Source organism: Papio anubis, chromosome 9 (genome assembly GCF_008728515.1).
Source record: "Papio anubis isolate 15944 chromosome 9, Panubis1.0, whole genome shotgun sequence".
NCBI classification, from domain to species: domain Eukaryota; kingdom Metazoa; phylum Chordata; class Mammalia; order Primates; family Cercopithecidae; genus Papio; species Papio anubis.
In genome coordinates, this window is record NC_044984.1 from 14,132,495 (window position 1) to 14,159,150 (window position 26,656).

Genomic DNA, 26,656 nt, shown 5'->3' on the forward strand with positions numbered 1-26,656 from the left:
GTTATCAACCACCCTCTTGAAAAAATTCCTAACTTGCCCTACTCTTCAAAGAAGGTATAAAATCAAGAGTTCAAGGAGGGGCTACTGCAATGTGTGAGAGATATATAGAAGGATAGGCGAGGGGATGCTAAAAAGACACCTGCCCTTTTTGAAATGTTATGTTTAGTGTATTCCCTATCAGAAAAAGTGCTGCTGTGTTATGGGTTAAATAGGTGGCTACAGACTCACTGGGGAGCCTAAAGATGATTTATAACTTTGTTATAAAGCATTCCAAAAAACCAATTTACAAGCAAATGTTAGGAGCATAAATTGTAAGTTAGTCACTACCGGTGTACATATAGATTCACTCAGAACCTCAGAGAATAGAAGCGATCAATATCCTGTGCATTGCTTCAATGCACAATCTTGCTTTTTGCAATAAGCTCTTTGCTTCTTCAAACAGCAAGAAGATGGAGAGAAAGAACAAAAGTTTTTATAACAGTATTTGAGGATCTCATAAATTATAAAGTAACATCAAGAAGCCCTCATCAAGAATTTCCCTAGATTACAAACAATGAAACAATGAGGTTTCATTCTTTTTTTTTTTTTTTTTTTGAGACGGAGTTGCGCTCTTGTTGCCCAGGCTGGAGTGCAATGGCGTGACCTCGGCTCACTGCAACCTCCATCTCCCAGGTTCAAGAGATTCTCCTGCCTCAGCCTCCCAAGTAGCTGGGATTACAGGCGCCTGCCACCACGCCCGGCTCACATTTTTTTGTATTTTTAGTAGAGATGAGGTTTTGCCATGTCAGCCAGTCTGGTCTCGAACTCCTGACCTCGGGTGATCTACCCGCCTTGGCCTTCGAAAGTGCTGGGATTACAGGCGTGAGCCACCACATCTGGCCAAGGTTTTATTCTTAAAGATACTCTTTCATAAAATAAACCAAGTTATTTTTTCTCATAGAATATATAGAGTAGATAGACATATACATATGCGAGCAGCCCAAACTTAAAATCCTCAAACACCCATCTGCAGTTTTTAAAGAAAAATACATTTATTGGATTCACAAGGCATTAAATCACACGTTGACTAGTAGTGGGTGTTTATTGATTGGACATACTTCAGGTCAGGGAGCCTGAAATGGGGCAAAAACACGGAGAATTTAAATGAAACTATTATTTTAAAATATTTATACTTTATTAAAACTGGAAAAGATATTAAATATAAACCCACGCTGAGATGTGGAACATTTGTTTTAAAGGGTTTCAGAAAGTTGCTCTTCGACCTGCCTTCTTTGCTGAATGTGCAAATGAATATGTTTTGTTTTCTAATTTGCATTACTGAGATAATAAGTTAGGAACAGTAAGTAAACCACTTTTCGATAAGTCTTAACAGATATATATGGTCATTTAACCAATCATTCCTTTGGATTCCTCTGTAGTGCATTCCTGCCCATTATCTGCAGCCTCTGGCAAACACAGATCTGCTTTTACTGTAACTTTTCCTTTTCCAGAGTTTTGTGCAAATGAAACCTTGTCTTATAATACTTGTGTAGTATCTTGTGTTTGACTTCTTTTGCTTAGCATAATGCATTGAGATTCATCCAGTAGTTTGATCTTTTTTAAAAAAAATTGTTTAGTAATATTTCTCGAATGAGTTTATTCATTCATTCATTCATTCATTCATTCATTCATTCATCTGTTTATTCATTCACCCATGATGGAAAACTGAGTTGTGGCTAGTTTTTGGTCATTATGAATAAAGTTGCTGTAAATGTCAACAGACACATCTTTATGTGGACATAGATTTTTATTTCTCTTGGAACATATTTAGGAATAGAATTGCTGGATTGTATGTGAAGTTTACATGCTTAACTTTAGAATTAACTGCCAAACCATTTTCCTAAATGACTGTTCCATTTTATATTCATACTGGCAACATATGAGAGTTCCAGGGTGCAGACATCGTCACAGAGGTGTGTTGCATCTTTTTGAATATTAGGCATTGTAATGGGTGCATACTGATAATATACTGTGGTCTTAATTAGCATTACATTAATAGCTAATGACGTTGAGCATCTTTTCATGTAATTATTTAGCTTTTGTATATATTTTTAGTGAATTATATATTCAAAACTTTTGCTCAAGTTTTAAACTTGTCATTTTTAAACTTTTGACCCAATTTAATTTTCCTATTATTGAGTTTTAAGAATTCTTTATGTATTCTAGAAATAGATCCCTCATAAGATAAATGTTTTCCATGTACTTTTTCCTAGTCGGGCCTTACTGCTGCATATTCTTAATGTCCTTTAAAGTAATACACTTTTAATTTTGCTTTTAAATTGTGTTCTTTGTGTTCGATGTTAAAATTTTATACCTAAGCCAAGGTCCTAAGGATTTTTTCCCTATGTTTTCTTGTGAAAGTGTTCTAGTTTAGCTGTTACATGTAGGCAAATGATCCACTCAGAATTAACTTTTGTATATGGTATGAGGTATGGGTTGAGGTTTATTTATTTGTTTATTTCGCATATGACTATTCAATTATTACAGCACTGTTTGTTGAAGAGAATATCCTTTCCCCATGGAATTACCTTGGTACATTTGTCAAAAATCAATGGGCCATCTAAATACAGTTCTGTTTTTTTTGTCTTTCTATTCTGCCTTATAGACCTGTATATCTAACCTTCCACCGGTAACAGGTTATCTTGACTAGTGTAGCTTTATAATAAGTATGAAAATCAGGTAGTATAAGCTCTCTCTCTTTTAAATTCTTTTCAAAAATTGTTTTAGCTCTTCTAGATCCTTTGAATTTAAACATTTGTTTTAGAATTAGTTTGTTAATTTTACAAAATAGCCTGCTGGGATTTTGACTGGGGGTTTATCGAATGTAAAAATCAAAGTGGGGACAGCCGACATCTTAACAATGTTGAATCATCCTAACCATGGACACAATATGTCGCTCCATGGATTTAGAGCTTTAATTTCTCTAGGCAATGTTTCATAGTTTCCAGAATACAGGTCTTGCACATATTTTGTAAAATTTATTCCTAAATATTATATGTATATGGGTGTTACTGTAAATAGATTTTTAAAATAATTGTATAATTGTATGCTGCTAGTATATAGAAATGCAATTGATTTTGGGGTACTACCTTTATACAACTAATTTTGCTAAACTCATTAATTAGTTCTAGTAGTTTTTCTTTAAAGATCCCTTAGGCATTATAGATGTATAGATGATTATATCTGTATAGATGATCATGTCATCCGCAAATAAAAACAATTTACTTATCCATTCCCTTGATTTGTTGTGTTGTCTAGAACCTCTGTATAATGTTGAAAAGAAGTGGTGAGAGCTTATATCCTTGTACCCTTTCTTAGGGGAAACGTTTTTGGTCTTTTACCTCTAAGTATGATGTAGAAATTTTGAAGATACACTTTTTTGGAGTCAGGAAGATCTCTTCTACTTTCAGTTTGCTGAGAGATTTTTTTGTTTTTTGAATTTCAAGATCAGGAATTGGCATTGAATTCATCAAATTATTTTTGTGAATCAATTGAGATTATTATGTATTTGTTATATTTTAATCTGTTAGAATTGTGAGTTACATTGATTAATTTTTGAATATTAAATTAACTTTGCAATTCCTGGTATAAACTCTCTTGGTCATGATGTATTATGATATGTGTGTGAATGTGTGTGTTTGTGTGTGTGTGTGTGTGCATTCATCTGCTAAAACTTTGATAAAGATGTTTGTGTTCATGTTGAAGAGGAATATTAGCTGGCAGTTTTTTAAAAATAATATGACTTTTCTTGCTTTGGTGTTAGAGTAATGGTGGTATCAGTATAATATGTTGATTTGTACTGGATTTTTTTTTCTTCTCTAATATAAGATGTTAGTGTAATTAATTTTATTCTAGCACAGCTTTGGCTGGGTCCCACAAATTTTGATATTTGGTGTCTCCACATTCATTTTGTTCAAAACGTTTTCTGACTTCCCAGTTGATTTCTTCTGTGATTCATGAATTATTTATATGTTATTTAATTTCCCAATATTTGGTTATTTCCCAATTATCATTTTGTTGACTATACGTACTTTAATTCTTTTAAAGTCAGAGAACATTCTTTAAGATGTAAATTATTTTAACTTTATTTAAACTTACTGCCCAACATGATCTAGTTTGATAAATGTGTACACCTGAAAAAAATGTACTCTGCTTTTGTTCAGTGGAATGTTCTGTAAATATCACATCAATTTGATTGATAGTTTTGTTTATGTGTTCCATAGTTTTACTTCTTCTTAAAATCTATTTGTTCTATCAATTACTGAGAGAAGACTTGAAATATTCAATCATAATGATATATTTGTCTATTTATAATTTCATTTCTATCATTTTCTTTATGTGTTTTAAGGCTGTGTTATAGGTGCATACATTTAGAAGTGTTATGTCTTTTTCAGTTGACCTCTTTATCTTCAGGAAAGGTTTCTTTTGGTTCCTGTTAATTTCCTTGCTCTGACATCTATCTTGTCCAATATTAATATGGCTACTCTGACTTGCTTTAATTAGTGTTTGTTTAGTGTATATTTCTGACTTTTGTAGTTTTAATCTATTTGTATCTTTTTGTTTAGTAAGAATTTCTTGTGGACATAATGTAGGTTGTTCTCACTTTATCCAATTAGAAAATCTATGATTTTTAATTAGAGTGTTTAGACCACTCATATTTAGTAAATTCATAGATATAATGGAATTTTCTTCTTTTAATCCAATCTGTTCTTTTTTCTTTTCCTGATTTTTTATTAGAGCAATTGAGTATTTCTTATGATTTCATTTTATATACACTATTGGCTTATTAGCTACATCTCTTTGTTTTAGTTTTAAGTGGCTGCCCTAAACTTTACAACATATACATTTACCTTATTATCACTGCCTATCTCAAAATGATATTATGATATTTTACATATAGTTTCAGAAACTTACAATCTATTTCCACCCTTCCTTGGTATTAATGTTATTATGTATTTTGCCTGAAAAATGTGCTTTAACCTTTCTGGCATTACAGACTGGCTGATGATAAATTCTCCTGGATCCTTTATGATTATTTTACCCTTATTATTGAAAAATATTTTCACTTGGAATAGAATTGTAAGTTGACGTTTCTTTTCCTTCCATTTTAAATATTTTATTCCAGTGACTTCTGGCTTGCATAGTTTTGAAAGTAAAGTTGGCTGCCATTCTTGTCTTTGTTTCGCTGTACTTAATGTGTCTATTTTCCCCACTGGCTGCTGTTTTTTGTTTTTGTTTTTGTTTTTGTTTTTTTTCCTTTTCTTTTTTTCTTTGAGATGGAGTCTCACTCTGTGACCCAGGTTGGAGTGTAGTGGCATGATCTTGGCTCACTGCAGCCTCTGCCTCCCAGGTTCAAGTGATTCTCCTGCCTCAGCCTCCCGAATAGCTGGGATTAGAGGTGCCCACCATCACGTCTGGCTAATTTTTGTACTTTTAGGAGAGACAGGGTTTCACCATGTTGGTCACGCTAATCTCAAACTCCCGACCTCAGGTAATCTTCCCACCTTGGCCTCCCAAAAGGCTGGGATTACAGGCATGAGCCATTGTGCCCAGCCCCTACTGACTGCTTTTAAGATTTTCTCTTTATCATAGTTTTGTAGTAATTTGATTTTGATGTATCATGATATTGTTTTCTTTGTTTTTTACTCCTTAGGGTCTTTTGAGTTTCTTGGATTTGAGGGTTTATAATATGAATTTTTTCAGCTATCATTTGTTCATTTTTTTTTCAGTCCCACCATCCTCTTCTCTACTTCTGGGAGTCCAATTATATGCATATATGTTAGACTGCTTGGTCTTATCCCAGAAATCACTGATGATGTGTTCATTTTTATCTCTTTTATCTCTTTTTTCTCCCTTTTCTTCATTTGGATTGTTTCTATCATTATGTCATCAAGTTGGTCAATTTTTCAGAGTCTAATCTGATGTAAATGCTACACAGTGTATTATTATTTCAGATATTGTATTTTCTATCTCTAGAGATTATATTTGGGTCTCATTTATAACTTTTACTTCTGTCTTCACTCACTATGTTTGTATCTTTCCCCACCTTCTTGAACATATGGAGCATATACATATAATGGCTGTATTAATTTTTGTTGTTTGCTAATGCTAGCATTTGTCATGTTTTTGTCTGTTTCTATTGATTGATTGATTTTTCTTCTATTTATGGATTATATTTTCCTGCTTCTTTTGCTGCGTAGTAATTTTTGACTGGATGCCAGTCACTGTAATTTTTATGTTATTGGGCACAAGATTTTAGTATTTTTTTACAGTGTGTTGGATTTTTTTCCAGCATAAAATCAAGTTACTGGACTCAATTCGATCAATTTCAGGCTGCCTTTTATGCTGTGTTAGAGGTGTCACTTAGCATCCTGGTCTAGCATGAATTTAGACTCACAATTCACACAATGTCCTAATGTCCTGTGTGTAAACACAATGTCTAAGATCCTGTGTATTACTTGTATATTACATGGTCTTTTCAATGTGGCTGGAGGGTATACAAACTATTCTCAACCTTATTTATGCTCCCCCCAAATTATGACCTACTGCTTTTCTGCACTTCTTGCTTCATCCATGGGTAGCATCCTCTTACCATATGACCCATACTAAGCCAAAGACCAGAAGGAACTCTTTTGTACATCTATGGAATTTTCTTTCTGTTAAGTTTCCTTTTTTCAGACATTCTATCCCACAGATTCTTATAAACTTGACATCCCCCAATTCTGATTTTTGTCTATTCAGCTCAATGAGGCGACCAAGTTATGTGGTGTTTTTGTTTGTTTGTTTGTTTGACAGAGTCTCACTCTGTCACCCAGGCTGGAGTGTAGTGGCATGATCTGGGCTAACTGCAACCTCAGCCTCCTGGGCTCAAGCGATTCTCCTGGCTCAGCCTCAGCAGTAGCTGGGATTAAAGGCATGCACCACCATGCCCAGCTAATTTTTGTGTTTTTAGTAGAGATGGGGTTTTGTCATGTTGCCCAGGCTAGTGTCAAACTCTTGGACTCAAGTGATTCACCTGCCTTGTCTTCCCAAAGTGCTGGGATTACAGCCACCATGCCCAGCTTTTTCTTTTTTCTTTTCTTTTCTTTCTTTTTTCTTTCTTTCTTTTTTTCTTTCTTTCTTTCTTTCTTCTTTCTTTTCCTTTCTTTTCTTTCTTTCTCCTTCTTTTCTTCTTTTTCTTTTTCTTTTCTTTCTTTCTTTCCTTTCCTTTTCTTTTTTTTCTCCTTTTTCTTTCTTTCCTTCCTTTTTCTCTCTTTTTTTTTCTCTTTCATTTTTTTTTTCTCTCTCTTTCTTTCCTTTTTATTTTTAACTGTACTGCTTCTTGGAACCTGTCACTTGGCAGTAAGCTGAAGCATTCGTAGGGTTTACATCATTTCTTTCCCTCCTTTTGGGGATCAATGCACTGTATTGCTTCTTATTCAATATCTGAAAACCATTGTTCTGTACATTTTATCTGACTTTTTTTCTAGTTGTTTAATATGTGAGAGTAAATCTGGTCCCTGTTATTCTATAATGGCCAAGTGAATATTACGCTTCTCATGCAGAAAATAGAACACTGTCTCTACTTTTTACAAAGGGAATCTTGTTTCCTCAGCATTCATAAAAATGAAGCTCAGCTTCTAAACAACTAGTAATATTAACTTATTTATAATCTTATATTTGGGGAGAAGGCTGGGGCATGAGAGAAATAACCAATTTATATTTGTACAATCTCATGCTCTTCTGTAATTAGTGGTTGAAACTTAATGCCGATGGTTGTTTGCTTTTTAACATCCGGATTTGTATTCACACATCTAGGGTAGTTTCTGATGTTGGTGACTGTGTGTTTAACTTAGTTTTTTGACTCAAGAATGACATTCATGTATTTCACTATGCTTCCTTATGAGCTTATTTTTAATAGGAATTGGCTGAACTATATTTCCAAGTATAGATACGAGAGAATCAAAGTGACTAATTCTAGAAAATAATGAAATTTCAAAAACAATTTTTATCTGCTTCCATTTCCCCTACATTGTCTAAAAGGACTTTACTGAAAATGCATCATAGCTAAGTTTCCCAATTTGATTCTTTAGTAGGTAGTTGCTTACAGAAATAGGAATTTTTGACTTTCTTTCTTCCCTCCTGCCCCTTCATTTAAAAAAGAAAATTCCCTTTTGTTCTCTTTCCCTTTTTCCCCTAAAAATGATATATGTGGTCCTCTAAACTCCTTCTCATTACCACATTTACCATCATTGTTCATGTCTCTATATTTTGATTCCATGCTATTTCCTTTGCCTAGAATATCTTTACCATATTTCTTTCTTGGATAACTCTCATGGATACTTTAAGGCTCAGATTAGACACCATCAAATAGACTAATTTGTATCAAGTTATGTGTCCAACATGTATAAATATTTGTAATCAGTAAATGAAAACATAAATAAAGTGAATTATCTGCTTTGGTATCTTCCCCGCTACAGCTCAAGGATAAGAAGTATATAACTGATAATAATGCGGAGTCTAGAATCCAACCTTTTTACTCTTTGGGTTCAAATCGTGGTTCTACCCACTAAATAGCTATGCAAAATTGGCTTTACTACATTTTTCCGCTTGTGACTCAATATCTTTATCTCTATAATTGTGCTTACAGTACTAGTCTTGCACAGAGTGATTGTGAAGATTTGATAATATATAAAGCACCTAAAATAGCACCTAAAGACTCCAAAAGCAGCTATTCTAATCAACAGGAGCTAATTTTTTTTATATCAGGTTCACTGATTTGTCAATTTTGCAATTCAGTTGTCTCCTCGCGTCTCCCTTCAAATTATAAATGTTTCATGTTATCACAAGAAAGATTACCCAAATATGACAGAATGAGAAAATTACGCTTTTTATTATAGTCACATAAAATAAAGTCAGTTACACCAAGTTGTCCAAATGCATTGGTGAATTAATGCCTCCAACTCTTACAAATTTTTATACATATATCTATGCATTTATAAATACATACATATGTAAAAGATATATATTTTCTACTAAAATAAAGTACCCAAATCTTGGTATATAGGGGCATAATGGGGGAGAAAAGAATCACAAAGTTTTACCAGTTGTAGACTGTACTTTCAGAATACAAGAATCTGTTTTAGACACATTTATTCAGCTGTAATGAACTTTAATCACCCATTGTTTTCTGAATTTTCCTAAGTGAGTTAATGTATCCAAAATATCAAAACAAGTTATGTGGCAGACTTAATGAATCAGAGGCTAATTTTTCTTACTGCACCTGACTCAAAGCCTAGACTTCCCAATGGAGGCATGGTTAAGCTCCATTCTTAATTTTCTTGTTTTTTGGACTATGGTTTTGCTGCTAAGGTGATAAACAAATAAGATGTCTCTAATTCTACATCTTCTACTAGCGTTCGATAAAGTCAGGGTTTGGTGAAAAGATTTCCAATGTTTTTACATCACCCTGACTTGAGGAAAAAAGGCCCAGCAGGGTCTGAATTTCCTGCTGCCTTTGTTACAGCAAAAATACTGTTTGAGCCACGGAAGGAGAATTAGGGTGTAATGATCAATAGATCATTGAGAGAACCAACTCAAATTGAAACGAATTCTGTTATAGTGAAAAACATTAGTGAGAAGATGCTTGAACTTAAGAACAAAATAAAATGTTAAAGAAAACCTAGATGATATTAGATAATTCAGAAAATCTTCACTTCAGACAGAAACTAGAGTTCTTTCTATTTCCTGTTCCAATAGCTCAGCTTCTTCTCCTGTTTTTACTGTATTTTCTGCTATCTTAGACTTTTAAGACAATTATTTGTAGTATCTGACAAGAAATTGAATTTTTAAATGCCTTTGAAAAAACTTCAACCTACTTAAGCAAGGTGAAGATGCCTAAAAATAGCTTAATATAAACCAGTCATTTCAGAATCTCTGGTGATTACATGTTCAAATGCCATTAGAGTGTATCTTTATTCAAGCAGGAAAGGAAGAAGTTGTTAGCACTGAAATTGCATAAAACACGCTAAAACTTCCCAACCTACAGGAGGCTGGGAACAATGGGAAGCCCAGACATTTCCCAGAATCAAAACAAAGAATGCAATATTTCGTTTTATTTTTGAAAGGGGAACAGAAGGGGAAGAGTGTTTCCAATTATGTGGTCCACCTCAGCTGGGCTGCCTAACTACTGATTTTGGTGAGCATCTTGTTAATGGCTTGCTTGACATGCGTGGTGGAGCTGCGTCGCCTCGTCTTGCCCTGCACCATCCTCCGGCGACGCACCTCTCGACACAGCTCATAGAATATCTCTGTGATATTCCCTTCTCCAGTGCAGGCAGAACACTCGTAAAAAGCACAAGCCAACTCTGTGGCCAGCTTCTCTCCTTCTTCTGTGCTAACCTGCCTGGAGTGGTCCAAGTCAGCTTTGTTTCCAACCAAGATGAGAGTCACATTCTTGGGCTTTTTGATCTCATCTAGGATGTTCTTAAGTGGCAGCACTTCCTCAAAACTTCCTCGGTCAGTAATGTCATAGACCAGCACAAAGCCTTCCCCCCATCGCATGTGTCCTTCCCTCTGAATGGTATCTTCCTGTTGGCAAAGAAAAATGGCCGTCAAGAGACCTGGAAATAATCAAAATAGATGGATGCTGGTAATACTGACAGTAATCCCTTAATTACTATTCTTTATATCCAAAGTCATTAAAATGTCGTGGTACTCTAATTGTACAAACTTTCTAAATAAGTTTTAAATACAGTCATTACTTATTCATCTCAACATATTTCAGGGAACTGAATATTTTCTAATTCAATAGATTTTACCTTTCTGCTTTTATTTTTTTTCTTGCCATATCATTTAATCTGTAATCATAAGAACTAAAAAGAAATTATAACCTTAGTTAAGCACATCACTTTTGAGACTTTTCATCACGATTAAGGAATTAGCAATTTTTTAACAGACAAGTAGCCCCTATCCCACCTTTTAAGTATCATAATTAGAGTCAAAGTTTAGCAAGATGCCATTTTGGTTTGTTTATTACTTTTTTGGTTTGTTGTTTGTTTTAATTTTCTCTTTCTTCAGATTATAGACAATTAACTTTCAGTAAAACTGTAACAAACTATTTAGAGAATCCAACTCTATGCTAAAGGATTTGACTTTTTTCCTTTTCCTATCTCAGAGCCCCCAAAATGTCATGTAGTACCAATAACAGAAACTCTATTATAGAACTGATTCTCAAAGTGGGTTATCACTCCTTCATAGGAAAGTGGCATGTATGATTTGAAAAAGCATTGCCTTCCTAGGTTCAAATGACTTCTGGAGGCATGCACTTCCCTGCTGCCTCTCTTCAGAATCAGTGCTCTGTGAAGGTCAGAGAATAAGTAGGTGGTGACGAGACGGAAAAGTGGGTAATTCATGTAATTCATTTCGAGAACATTTCTTGGTTTAAACACTTTGATTCAAGTCTTTTTGGGCATCACAGGTCATTGATAAAGTACCATGGAAAACTTTAGCTTTCTATCATTCCAGTGGCCATTTCTTTTTCTTTCTTTCTTTTTTTTTTTTTTTTTTTGAGACCGAGTCTCGCTCAGTTGCCCAGGCTGGAGTGCAGTAGCGTGATCTGGGCTCACTGCAAGCTTTGCCTCCCGGGTTCACGCCATTCTCCTGCCTCAGCCTCCCAAGTAGCTGGGACTACAGGTGCCTGCCACCACGCCTGGCTAAGTTTTTGTATTTTTAGTAGAGATGGGGTTTCACCGTGTTAGCAAGGATGGTCTCGATCTCCTGACCTCATGATCCTCCTGCATCAGCCTCCCAAAGTGCTGGGATTACAGGTGGGAGCCACTGCGTCCCGCCAGTGACCATTTCTATACCTGAAAACTAAACCTACCTATGAACCCTTTTGTAATCTCAGAAGTGACTGACCTAATATCAAATACTACAAGAAAGACACCTAAAATAAAGTATTCTGAAACAAACAAACTTATATGACATCATGTAAGTTTAGAATACAATATATACTAAATCTCTTTCTTAAAGACTCACACATACGCATGTTAGAGGTTTTGAGAATTCTTTCAGTAAAGACACCTGTTTAACTTCATTTGAGCATTTCAAAACACATTTGACCATGAAAACTTATTAATATCTTGGTATGCCACAAAATATAGGTGAGTGAGTCTAACCTAGATGATATGTGAATATTATAGTATGTTCAAAACCCTCTTGAAACACTGGGCAGTTTACATAAGGATGCGTATACAGATATTTACAAATACATTAATATATAAAATGACTAGTTAATTAGAGAAAAAGGTTTTAGGCATGCAAAATTTAGTTGAAGAAAAGTGCCTTATTTTTGTTCATAGCATAGATCTCTCAGTTTTATTTGATCCAGAAAAAATATTTTAGCTGAACTCTTTATTCACCTGACCAGCAGTGTCTAGTATCTCCATGGAAACAACTTCATCATCGATGGTTGCTTGGTGTCGGTAGGTTGATTCTAAGGGAATGAGCAAATAAAAAAGGCAAAAAGGTAAATACATGCAAGATTTAATTTGATCCTTAAAACTGAAAATGGGCATGGGAAAAGTATTCCTGATTTTACAGCATAAGGAACTGTGTAGTCTAGGAAGGAGAGGATGGATGTGCAAAAATGTAGAATCTTCATACTTAGCTCCCGGGCATACCAAGTTCTAACATGGGTGCTGCCAACTTTCAGAGTATAGAATAGGGGGAATCTCTTTGCATCTTTGCTACCTTATCCTTTCCTTTTTTTTTTTTTTTTTTTTTTTGACAGGGCCTAGCTCTGTTGCACAGGCTGGAGTACGGTAGTGCGATATCAGCTCACTGAAACCCGGGTTTCAAGCGACTCTCTTGTCTCAGCCTCCCAAGTACCTGGGATTACAGGTGCCTGCCGCAACACCCAGTTAATTTTTGTATCTTTAGTGGAGACGAGGTTTCACCATGTTGGCCAGGCTGATCTTGAACTCCTGTCCTCAAGTGATCCTCCCGCCTTGGCCTCCCAAAGTGCTGGGATTAAGGCCTCAGCCACCGTGCCTGGCCCTATCCTTTCCTCTGAAGATTCCATTTTATTTTTCTGAAAAGACAGGTCCCTGGTGCTCTTTTCCTTCTATAATGAGACCTCCACAATGTAAATTGAGAAGGTGATTTTCACAAAATGCCTTGGTACTTCTAAAAATCTAGTTTCTGGAAACTGCTGTTTCTAACAAGATAACATACCAACAGAAGCTACCAATTTCCTTTCAAACCTCAACTCTGGAAATGTAACAGTTATTACCAGGAGGTGAATGGTTCTTGCCAAATGATGTAAAACTATAAGAAACTCTAGGGGTAGTAAAAGGTGGTCAGACCCCAGATTGGTGAGGAACGGTAATCCAAAGTAGAGGAGGGTTGGGCAGCATGGAGGGGAGGTGGAACTATATGGAGTCCTCTTGCTCATGCTGCCTCTTCAAAGCAGAAAAATGGCAGATGCTCAGTACCAGCTGGAGGCTGGTGGATCAACAGCAGAGTGGTCACCAAGCTATGTGAGGGGAAGGAGAAGTTAGCAGGTGCAAGAAGACGGGGTGGTCCTGAGTATGCCCCTCATCACATAAAATGGAAACCACAGGTCAAAAATAAGTGCCAACTGGTGCTTCTCTGTATGAAAACTAGAATAATAGAAATAAAGAACCAAATGAATGACCTGATGAGAGTCAGGTTGAGGAACTCTCTCAGAAGTGTCAGTAAGTGTAAGTAAGTAAAACAAAGGAACATGTAAAAGTAAAATTTAATAAGAGGTATGGATAATAGAACAAGAAATCTTAGTGTCCTTTATAAAATGAGCCTCAAAGGAGAGAATAAAATACATAGAGGAGTGGAAATTATTGAGGTTGTAATGGCTGAGAATTTCCCTACATGAGAGAACAATGAAAGATTTAAGATTAAAGGAACTAGCAGGACACATGAGGAAAAAATTCCATATTTAAACCTATTACAACAAAACTTAAGGATATCAATGACAAAAAATGTCTAAAGGGATTTAGGGAATAAAACACATCACAAAAGATACGACTCAGATCGATGTAGAACTTTTTGCCAGTGAAACGGAATTCAAGATGTCCATGAAAACAATAAAACTACATCAAAATCAATCCGGCATTAGAATTCTAGATGATTCTATCAGTATATTAGGGTGAAGATGGGGGAAAAGGCCAGGAACAAGTATGTGTGAACTAATGTACTTGTCTGATTCCAGAAGATGATATAACTCTTAAAAATCTAGAAAAAGTCAACTCAATAAATTAGAAGAGAAGAAACAGAATACATTCAAGACAACATAAGAAAAGAAAATAAAAAACATCCTGAAAAAGAAATCAAAACCAAAGCATGGTATTTGAAAAGATATAAAAAGAGGGCAGAGCTGTAAAGATCTGACGATACTGCCATTAAATTAGGAAAGACAATGCAATTAAAATTTAGCATAAAAAGAGGAAAGTGTACGTTCTGCTGAAATAAAAACAAAATAATACGAAGTTTATAAGCAATAATTTCAAGCTCATAAATTCTGGGAGAAAAATACAGTATCACTAGCATTATTCTGTATCAGCAAAAGCCATGTAGGAGAGGTGAGAGAAAACAGGAAGCTACTCCCAATAGTAGTAAAATAAATAATATTTAGGAAGTAATAAAAATATACAAAACCCTTCAAAACCCTCCAAAAACAAAAACAAAAATTTTCTAGAATAGAAAATTTTAGAACTTTATAACAGTAAATAAAGACTTGAATAAATAAGAAAATCCTAGGAAAATGGAGAAACAACATTTTTAAAACATGTCAGTTTTCCCCAAAATTAATCTAGAATTTAACGTAATTCAAATGAAATGTCCAGGTAGACTTTTTGAGAAGCTCCAGAAATTTATTTAAGATTATATAATACTATATAACATTACTTGAAACAGTGTGGTACTAATATCAGAATGCACAAATTTACCAAGGCCTTAACAATAGACTCATATTTATATAGGAACTTAGTATATGACTGAGGTGGCACCACAAGTCCCTTAGGGAAATAATAAATAGTTCAAACAGTAGCATTCGGATTAGAACCAATAAGAAAGAACTGGCCACTAAATGCACAAAATAAAGCTGGGCTTCTAGGGCGTATATTAAAAGTAAATCTGGATGAATTAGAGATCTAAACTCACCTAGATTTGAAGAGTGAAACCTAAAGTTAAAAAAATTAAAAGTAAGAAAATATAAAAGCTCATGCACAGACCAAAAAAAAAAAAAAGAGAGACAAAAAATAAATGGGTTGACTACATTAAAATTAAGAATTTTGTGCAATATTAAATAGGCTAAAGACTGGAGAATATATTTGTAATATCATAAGCAAAAAGTTGATTAATACCTAAGGTATGAAAGAAATTTTAGAAATTAAAAAGATAAGTGAACAGGAAAGAAATACGGCCAAAGTATACAAAGAGGAAATTCACAGAGGAGGATGCCCAATTAGTGAAAACATATATCAAATGATGTTTTACCTGCTTACTTACCAGAGAGAAGCTTATAAAATTATTTTATGACAAAAAGATTGGCAAAAATTATGAAACTAGGTAATATAATGCCTGACTAGGTTACAGGCAGCTTCTCTACACTGGCAATGAGAGTGTAGACTGGTACATCGTTTTGAAGAGCAATTCACTAGAATTTGATGTGGGCATACCTTATGATTCAGCAATCTCCCTCTCAGGTACATGCACTAGAAAAAACCTGGTCCAGGTTCTTACAGCACTGGGCCTCCAAGTGTAGTGCCTGAACCAGTAACATCCAGCTCACCTAGGAACTTGTTAGAAATGCAAATTCTCAGGCTCCACCCCAGACCTATGGGCAATCTGTGTTCTAACAAGTCCCCCAGGTGATTACGGTGCATGCTAAAGTTTGAGAACCACCGATTTAAAGGTATGTTTTCCCTAGTGACATTAGCAGTAGCTCATACTGGAGGCAACTTAGGTGTTTCTCATTGGGGAGATTAGTTAAATGTGGCATAGTAAAGAATACCATGTAGAAAACTAGAAGTAAATAGAGAAAAATGCATGGATCTTAAAAATATCAGATTTGGTTCTAATGATTAGAAGTGTATATATATCTATATAAATATATAAAATTTATATAAATTTAACAAATATATATACAGAACACTGTTTTCCCTAAGTAAACATATAATAATAGCTAGCACATACTGCTTCTATTTGAACAACTGTTCTAAACACTTTACTTATGTTAACTCATTAATCCTCACAAATATCCAATGAAGTATATATTGCTATCAGCTCCATTTTACAAGAAGCAGCTGAGCCGTAACAAGATTAAATAACTTGCCCAAAGTCACACTGATAATAAATGGTAGAGGTGAGATTTGAGTCAGGGAAGACCAGCTTTGGAGTTCCGGCTTTTAAATATCATGCTTAGTTTCAAACACACTAGACTCTGCACTTAAGGCAAAGAGGAGGGCAGTGGGTGTCAAAATAAGGGATGAAGGGGAAGAGAAAGTGGAATAATATAAGGCCTCCCATACACTAATAATAGCATAACACCATGAAAAAGAGTAGTATGATTAACATAATTATTAACTCAATTCTTTGTACCCAGACTACCCAAATCATTAACCAACCAACCAACCCAATAAACTCGGAAGTTTCTGCTCCCATGGGGGTAGCCTGTAAGCCAATGGTTTTATAATTATTTTTTCTATCTACCTCATGTTTCTGACTTTCATTTCATCAACTATTTTGTAGTCCTTTTTTGATCACTGTTTTCTCTTACTTTACTGTAAATATAATCTGTCCAAAACACAAACTGTAGAATGCAGCTTCGCCAGCCATATCCTTGCCTTCTACTTCCATCAGCACTGTGTAGTGATCATTGGCCACAGGCATGGCACATTGCTCAAGTATTTTCCAAAAAGTAAAATTTTAAAATTAGATTATGTTCAATATTTTAATAAGTGTATTTTACGTTATTGTCATTCTCCTAGAATATGTAATCCATACATGGCATATCATAGTGATTTGCAATTTCAGAATATTCCGTCCCCCCTACTCTTTTACGTTAAATGGGAGATTATAGTTTTGTATGATTTAATGCTCTAAAATACTATTTACAGCAGCCACTTGTCTCCAAGTGTTCTCTCAATAATTTTCTTTTTGTATCTTCAGTGCCCCAGCGTGAGGAAGAGCAGCCCAGACGGCATCACACATGCTGGGGGGCCATGCCCTTTGGCTTCTCCCTCTGCTGTTCTTTAGTGTCCTTTGTACTGACTTCCCTTTTAGAAAGACTGGCATCAGCCCCAGAGACTGGAAAACAGAGTTCTGGGCTCTATTCCATCTCTTTGCACTAAAAGTTGTCTGAGAGACAGGGACATTTTTCTCTGCTGCTTCCATGATAAATAGGATATGTATTTCAGTCACAGAATGCCACAGTAGGGGGGAAATGGAATACAATAAAAATTGTATGAAGTTGTGTGATTCTTTGGTTATTCGTTAACTGAAACAAAAAGGATAAAATGCAGGATATGAGAGAATGTCTGCCCCAGACATAGCAGCGGGTGGTAGCAGTGATTTTGTCTACGCTGAATACTGGTTTCATACCATTTTAAGAAATTTTTCTTTAAGCTTCTCTCTCTCATTAGAAGCCCACTTTCTCTATGTGTGAAACAATGGAAGTATTGCCCCAAAAGGCAAAGTGTCTACGTGCTAACTCTTCCAGAGTTAACTCTAAAAAAATGTACTAAGTAGTTTTTGAAATTAGACTCCGCTATGCATCTTAACACATAAAAGAAAATGTGTATGTATTTGTTTGGTGGATATTCTTTTGATTTTGTTCATACTAAACAAAAATAATAAATCGAGCCTTTTTTGTGAAGGGTGGGGGGATGACTATTTAGGAGACAGATCCAAATGAACCAAAATATTGTATACTGTAAGACAAATATGAGTTTCAAAATGGAATGAGGCATTAAAAGTTACACTTGAATTTCACTGTATATGAGAGATGTATAATTTAAAATCTGCACTCACTAGTAGTCTAATAACTAGAAGTATATTTTATGCACTCTAAGAGGAGTTGATGCTCAAAGGGATGTTGCATGTGGTTAATCTTTTTACTGATTTAGCTTTTGTTTTTGCAAATTTCAACACATTAGTATGGACACTTAGCCAGCACAGTAACAGCAGCAGTTAGTCACGCTGATTTATGCCAGAATGGAAATTGTACTGAGTTGAGTTCTATTCCTAGTCTAACCACAACTGGACACGTAATTTTGATTAAATTTACTTCTTTGTACCTGTTTCCTTATTTGTCAAATGACAATCTCCAAGTTCCTTGCAGTGCCAATATTAAATAACTAAACAATTCTATGAGTTGGCTAAGCACTTCTGCTTTAGAATCTGGTTAAGATAATTTGTTCTGGGTGTATCTATTTTCGTATGAACCATCCAAGCAGCAGGAGTTGTAAGGCAGGCAAGAACAACCAATCACAGAACCAAGGAACGAGTGGATCTGATGTCTCCTGATGCCCATCCTCACTTCTATCTGAGCCTTTTCTAAGCTGATTCAAACAGTGCCTCCAGTGTACCAGTCACAGTAGTGATAGAGGCTGAAATACAGTCTCTCTCTCCCTCTCCAAATGCCTCCATCACACACACACACACACACACACACACACACACACACACACAGTCACAGGCACACACATTCCAAGCCTCTATCTGTATTCTCTGCAGTGACCAGCATTCTTAGAGAGTAATATGTCTCTTGGAGGTAGGGATTCAGTTCTTGGTTGGGATCCATTCAGAACATGGATCCTGTTGTTCTACAATCAGATCATTGCTGCCACCACCATCAGGGGTTTTTCATGGTTAGATGGTCCAACTCCCACATCTTATGAGCTTCAGTGGTGGTTTTCAAATGTGGTTCATAGACATCCGTGTGCTGGTGTGCTGGCCACCCACAAATATTTCACTGATCCACAGTATAGTAAGGAAAATTAAAATAAAGCTAAAATTGTTCAATGTAAAGAACTGATTTTTTTTACATTGTATCCTTCAAAACACTCGGATGTTAAAGCAATTTCTTTCTTTTCTGAAGTGCAAGTACAAGTAGAGCGTAGGTTCCCCCTGTCTTTCTTTCCCTTGCCTGCACTCCTAGTTGAATTATATAGGCTTTCTCCATAAAAATCAAATAAAAAAACACTGGGTCTGAAACCGAAAAGTTTAGGAGTCACTTGCTACTATAGTAGCAGGCATTTTCTTCATTGAATTATTTCAAAGCAGTAAATATTCTAATTGTGTTAATATGTCGAACGATGTTCACAGTGTTCAGCTTCTCGAGGAGTAACAATTCTGTTCCAGGTTGAAAAAAACTGTCCCATGTTTCGCAGCAAAGCACTGACTTCAGAATTCAAGACTGCTTCTTGTATATAAGCCACTTGGCTTTTTAATGTAGTTATCTCTTCTGGTGGTGGTTTTGAAACTTTTAACGTAGCTGATATGGTTTGGATCTGTGTCTCTATCCAAATCTCATGTTCATTTGTTATCCCCAATGTTGGAGGTGGGGCCTGGTGGGAGGAGATTGGATCATGAGGTGGTTTCTCATGGTTTAACACCATCCCTCGTGGTGCCGTCATCACAATAGTGAGTTCTAGTGAGATCTGGTGGTTTTAAAGTGTGTGGTATGCCCCCCCACCCTCAGTCATGGTCCTGCCATGTAAGATGCCTGCTCCCACTTTCCCTTCTGCTGTGAGTAAAAGCTCCCTGAGGCCTCCCCAGAAGTAAATGCCATGCTTCCTGCACAGCCTGCAGAGCCATGAGCCAATTAAACCTCTTTTCTTTGTAAACTACTCAGTCTCAGGTATTTCTTTATAGCATTATGAGAACGGACTAATGCAGTAGCCATGTATTCAACAAAGAATCCTATCTTCCCCAAGGTAGTATGAAGTTAAACTCAGGAAATGCTAATTTCCCTTGAATCAAATGCATTGAGAACCCCTTTCTGCTGGAACAAAAGTGACCTCTTGCACACATGCATATAGACACACAAATCCAGCCTCCGGTGTGAGAGAATTAATGAAGCCCTCACCAGGGAGTGAGTCATATATCCATGACTCCTGAAGACTGATGAGGCAGTGCTTGTTGCTTAGCAGCTGCCATCCTCTTCGAGAAGTACCATACAAGGTCACTCAATAAAGTTTCTTTATTCTTACTGAAGGAAGCCTGCACTATACATAACTGATGCGGGCCGATTACTATTAATAGCAGTTGTTTTTCAGAATGAATAAAACAGAAGGGAAAATGGTTCGACTAAGACTAATTAAGAATAATAAGATTAGGTACTGGAACACATTCAGGGAGAGTTCATTTTATGAGATCGTTTTTTCTAAGCTTCATCTTTCATTGAGATATATGGATACAGCAATAAAAAAAAATCTGTATTTTTAAAACTAAACTCCCATAAATCATTAAGATTCTCAGATAATCTCCATAAATCCTATGTAAGTAATAAAAATATAAGAGTAGAATAAGTATTCACTTGGTGGGTGAAATAATAAAGAATAATTTTTTTTGAATCGGGTGCATTTTTAGATCCAAATATATCATCTTAAAATTAGTGTGGCTACATTTAAAAATATGTTGAAAAATTTGGATGTGAAAACTCTGACCTATTTAAAAGCAAAAACAGAATAATAAATAATAAATGTAGAGACATGCTATTCTCCTAGATTAAAAGGTGGAATAACATAAATATATGAATCTTCTCAAAGTAATTTATAGTTCTAGTACAATTCCAATCAAAATCATGTCATACTATTACAGAGTTTCTAAACTTGATCTGGAAAAATCAACTGAACAGAGTAGCCAAAATAATTTTGTAAAAAGTAATAAGGAAAGACGTTCTCTACAAAGTATCAAAATGTTCCGTACAGCATACAATTAATGAAAAAGTGTGCCTCTTCTGTTTGGTGTGAAAAGCAAATCTAGAATGGTGTCCTGGTATAAACAATTCAACATATGAAAAGATTGCATTGGAAGTAGTGGAGAAAGGTAGAGAGTATTTAATAAATAATAGGAGGAAAACTGGTTAAAGATTTGGCCAAAAACGTTGGGTTTTCACCTTGTACTTCTTACTAAAATAAATTTCAGAAGTATTAGTCAAATACTAACTAAACTATAAGATCATTCTATATTCCCTTCCTTATTGTTTTCCTTCACAGCCCTTATCGCTATCTCACATATATTTGTTTGTTTATTGACTCTTCTCTCTTTCCCAGACTGTGCACTCAAAAAAGCCAAGGCCTTCTCTTGCCGTATACTGATTTATCCTTAGCACCCAGAACACTTTGACACACAGGAGGCGCTTGATAAATATTTGTAGAATGAATGAATAAAAACAATGAAAGAAGCCTTGCTCCCTTTTAAACTGAAAATCTTGGAGTGACAAAAATAAAACAAAACAAATAAAAAAAAAACAAAACAGGAAGAGTGTTTGCCTACATTTTATACATCAACATTATTGCTGCTTTTAAGATCCACAGACATCATATTTTGCTGCTTCTTCTCTCCTTCTCTCTCTGCAGCAGACTTTAGTCAGATGTATTGGAGAGAAGAAAAGAGAGAAACATATTTTATTTTTCCCTAAAATCCATATTCAATAGTTTTATTTTTCTGTTACTCTTCTCAGGATGCCATTCTATTACACGCCAAATTTCCCATGTCCATTTTATCCTCTTTCTCCCATTAGAATGATACTGCATTTTTCTGATGTGACGGCAGCATGTTGTACCCACTTCCTTTCTTTGTGGCTGAGGCTTGACCTCACTTCTTCATCTATGCGTTAAAATCCTGCAGGGTTCCAAGCACAGACAGCATGAAACACACATCTAGCCTCATAGAGGGCTTCTTTGCATGATTTGAAAAGCACTTCCAAATCAGCTAAAAGGAGTTTAAAAATGTTGCAACAGAAAATATTATTCTTTCTCTGGGGCCATAAATTTTTATTGAAGAGGAGAAGGAAACAAAATTTGACCTACCGAGGGTGGGATCATATTCCCAGATGAACCGTTTGGTCAGAAATCTCACTACAAGAGCTGTGGAAGAAAAGAGCAACATTTCAAAAAGTAATTTGTTAATTTGCTTAGCGCACCTATCTTTTTAAAGAAAGCGAAATGCTCCACACAACCCTATAAATGCTTTATATTTCCTTGGTATGTAAACCGAATACATTTTTTATGTTTATTCAAGTAATTTGCCAATTTCATATTATGGCCTAAAAACCATTGTAATGTTTGAATGGGTTTATTGTGCATTAGTCAACAATTAGATTTGTTGCTTTAGTCACAAGGTTAAAAACAAAACAAACAAACGTATAACGTGAAAATGCTCATATATAAAATTTTTAGCAAAATGATGAATTCAGATATAAAAGGTCACAATACAGGTATCCGAAGTTTGCATATTGATAAGGATTGGCAAAGGCAAGTTTTAAATGTGATAATTTTTAGTGTAATGAAAGATCACTAGCAGGTCATTTGCATTTTTAAAAAGTAGATATTCAAAATTAAGACTCTTTATTAGAGATCTGTGAAAGCTCATCAAAAGCAGCACTGACAGAATACAGTCAGAATCAGGTTCTGGAACTACACTATGCAGTTTGCTTTCATGATCTCCTCAATCCTCACTTTATCTTTATGAGGCAGGTACTATGATAATTCCCGTTTTTCAGATCAGGAAACTGAGGCGCTGAGGGGTTAACTCATTTAATTAAGCTTATCTAGTTAGTTAGTGGCCTGGTAAGGATTTGAATCCAGGAAGTCTGTAACTTATCCATTGTACCAAACCGAATTTAAGTCCTACGCCATCTGGATAATATTTAACTGGAAGATGGGCTGGAGAAAAGCACTGAAATATATGGACTCTATTGTCCTTATAAATTGATGAGACATATGCCAAACATTTTCTTACACTTGTAGTATACTTGAAAACAGTGGTTTTAAATTAAAACAAAAAAAATTAGAGCGGGATGTCACAGGCACTTAAAAAATGGAATGAAAGCATTGGATCCTTTTCCTGAAAAAATATGCATACACACATTTGGCATATAATTTAGCAGGCTCATGAGCCCTCCACAGACCCCTGATGGTCTCCCTGGGATCCCACTGACCTTAATGAAAGATTCATTGTCTATCATATTTTACAGTTTTCAAATACCCATTATAATGTGTATTTTTATTTTTATTGAAATGCCCTTAATGTAGCAGCCAAAAGATACTCCTTGAAGAAATAAAACTAGTTAGCGGAAGGTCACTGTCATTCTTTGCCTATTCTCACTTTTAGCAACAACAGAGGTATAACCTTCCTCTTGTAAAGTTTTATATGAGAGATGGCAGTGTAAACTGCACGAGGCCTTCACAAAACAGAGGACAACGTGGCTTCATGACGGGAGGCTGGAGACGGAAAGTACCAATGATCTTTGTAATTACAGAGTGTGAGGCTGAATTTGAGCCAAAATATTTGCAGTGCCTAAAGTAGCAAGGCCACTGACCCCGTAATACTTCCCACAGTGACTGTACTTGTGGTTTTATCTGCAGTCTTCAGAGTCTGTCACTGTTCACTCTCTTGAGACTGAAACTTTTATTTTTACATACAGGATGCAGTAAGCAGTAAACATATTTTTTCTTTTTTACAATTAGCAACGTTAATAAACACTCAACAGCTCGCACGATTTAAAGAGTTCCATCTTTTGTTACACTAGGTAGTTGTTTTTTTTGTTTTGTTTTTTTTTTGGAGACGGTATCTCCCTCTGTTGGCCAGGCTGGAGTGCAGTGGCGCCATCTCAGCTCACTGCAATCGCCACCTTCCGGGTTCAAGCGATTCTCCTGCCTCAGCCTCCCAAGTAGCTGGGATTACAGGCACGTGCCACCACACCCAGCTAATTTTCGTATTTTTAGTAGAGACAGGGTTTCACCATGTTGGCCAGGGTGGTCTCACCATGTTGGCCAGGGTGGTCTCAATCTCCTGACCTTGTGATCTGCCCGCTTCGGCCTTCCAAAGTGCTGGGATTACAGGCGTGAACCACTGCGCCCGGCCAGACTATGTAGTTTTAACACTAAAGGCTGCAACCTAGAAAACTTAATTATCTGCCATCATGAAAAAACGAGCTTTATTTTTTACGTAAGTGCGGTTTACAGTTCTTCAATTCCAAAACCATTTAAATTTGAATCATTTCTCAAAATCTTTAAAAAATGTATTAGACACTCCATCGACTTTCAAAACCAAGTATACTGAACATAATTGAATCATTTGTAAATGCCTGGATCTCAGTTAAGAACCTTGGTTAGTGCCTGTGCAGTTATGCAGCAATACTTTCTGAAGCTGTAGGGTGGATGGGGCAAAACAGCTCTAGAGTGCTAGAGGTTTTGAGCATATATATGTATACGAATGTTCAAAAACTCAAAAAAGTTATATATATTGACTATTCTATATCAATATATTCACAACAGTTGTATAACTTATTACATTTAAATAATAAATATATTCAAAATAGTTATATAATTTATTAAATTTAAATAATAAAATTTAATCCCAGTTAATTTATTGTTTATACAATAGATATTAAAATGTATTAAATTTTAATAAATTTCTAAATTATTAATAAACTAATAATCTAATTTAACTATAATTAATGAAAACAGGTACTATAAAGATTGATCTAATTTCCTTTTGACTCCCTACCCTCTCCATCCCGACTATCTTGAGCAAAGTTTGTCTTTGGAAGTAAAATGGTGGTACTGATTTTTACTGCTACCGGAATTCTGATTTAAGGCCTTGTTGCTCCAGAAGTTTTAAGGTTTGACATATTTGATTAGTAGTTACTCTTGAGTCTCTGCCTTCTGAAATATTTTATTTTCTTCCCATTGCCTTGACAACCCATACCTTTCCATTAAACAAGCCAAACATGTCCAATGGCTAATGTAGGGAAGACTGTTTTCCTCCTTTTGCCTAATTTACAACCTACTTGGCTAATTCTTCATCATCTGTGGTTCCATTTTGGTATTACTGGTTCTATGAATTTTATGATTATTAATGAAAGTTGGTTTCTAACAAAATGGAAAATTTGGTAACAAAAGTTTAATCCAATAAAATATTTTTAAAAGCCACTTAATGTAATCATTCAGTGGCATGCTATTCCATATATAAGTAAGAGCTAAAGGTAAATCCATTACATTAAAATAGTCATGTTATTTCTAAAAATTAACCAATCTATGCTGTTTACTTGAAATAATTCCTGACAACATTATCAAGAAGAAGCAGGCATCAGAAGTGCCAGATTTAGTGTCAGAATAATATTTTAAAATGAAAATTAATTAGGTATGATCTGTACAGTAAATCAGCTTCAGCAAGAAATCAACTCTTCAAGGTAAATGTAAACTAACACACATGCTATTCCTTATTTAAGAGTCATATTCAAGAGGGATTCAGGTAAGACTTTCAAATGTTACCTTTCAGTATCATACTTGAAAAATATGTCATTACTTTTCTTTATAGAATTCAGGAAGTAACTTGATTGACAATGTATATAATGCAATTTTTTAAAAGATACTTAAGCATATGTAACCTCCTATGCAATTGTGATTGTTCTTTTCTATAGGTCTCCAGGCATAGAGCTATTGCCATATAACAAATCCACCCCCAAAACTCTGTAGCATACCACAATAAGTATTTATTATGGAAAAATATTGGAAAACTTTTCCAGCTGGAAAAAGCATTATGTATTTATGGGACTGTGGTGAGTTGATTGCATTGGAAAAATATAACTAAAAGAGTTTAAAATGGCCAGGACAGATTTTTTTTAGGTTAGGAAAAGAATTTCTGCTCCAATTAAAAGTGCTTCAAGGAATACTACTCATCACCTTCACATCATGAATACCTTTTGAATTTTGTCTATGATCCTGGTAACACACCCCATGAAGACTCGTGATTTAATATACACTCTACAACAGTACAACATTCATATAATAATGAAAACTTACTACGGATGTATATTAAGTGATTTATATCATTTTCATTTGTAACCTGTAGTGCCTTCACAAAAAAAACATACTTTTAAGTTGTAGAATCAAGTAACTTTAAAATACTTTTTAAGGGATTTCTACAGGAGTTTGCCAACTTTGGGACAATTCCGTCACAAAGAGTTTCAAATATTTTTGAAAAACAAAAATTTGTGTTATATAAAGAGAAGGCAAATGCGGATAATACTAGCACAACGTTAGTCCATTATAGGTTGTGATATGTATATTTATCACTTGTTACCTGAATTATTTTTCCCACGTTGATTTATAATCAAAAAGTTAGAAATGTTAAAGCTTAAAAACTACATGAATAAATTATAATAAACTTACATAGTATTCTAAGTATGAAACTTTTCAAAGTTGAGATACCTCCAGGAGATAGAGTAGCTCTCTTCATTTCTCCTCCATTTTCATTTCATTATAGTACTTACAGCATAACTACTTGACCTTATCTTGACCAGCAAAAACCAGGAGGCAATGATATACATTACCAAGTCCACAAGGGTTGTAAAATCAACACT

The 26,656-nt window shown here is 35.2% G+C and overlaps 1 protein-coding gene across 3 annotated transcripts in view; it reads right to left on the reverse strand.

The window, feature by feature from the left end:
* Nucleotides 1–8,882: 8,882 nt before the first annotated feature.
* Nucleotides 8,883–26,656, reverse strand: part of RERG (RAS like estrogen regulated growth inhibitor) — a 125,832-nt gene continuing 108,058 nt past the window's right edge. For 2 of the 3 annotated variants that reach the window (XM_009180286.4, XM_009180285.4), the window contains exons 3-5: nt 22,098–22,154; nt 12,441–12,514; nt 8,883–10,608 (exon numbers count right to left, since the gene is read on the reverse strand). In XM_009180286.4, coding sequence (XP_009178550.1) covers nt 10,201–10,608; nt 12,441–12,514; nt 22,098–22,154 — 539 coding nt within the window. In that variant the 3' untranslated portion in view covers nt 8,883–10,200. The remainder of the gene's footprint in view (nt 10,609–12,440; nt 12,515–22,097; nt 22,155–26,656) is intronic. The other variant, XM_017945689.3, reaches the window with a different exon arrangement.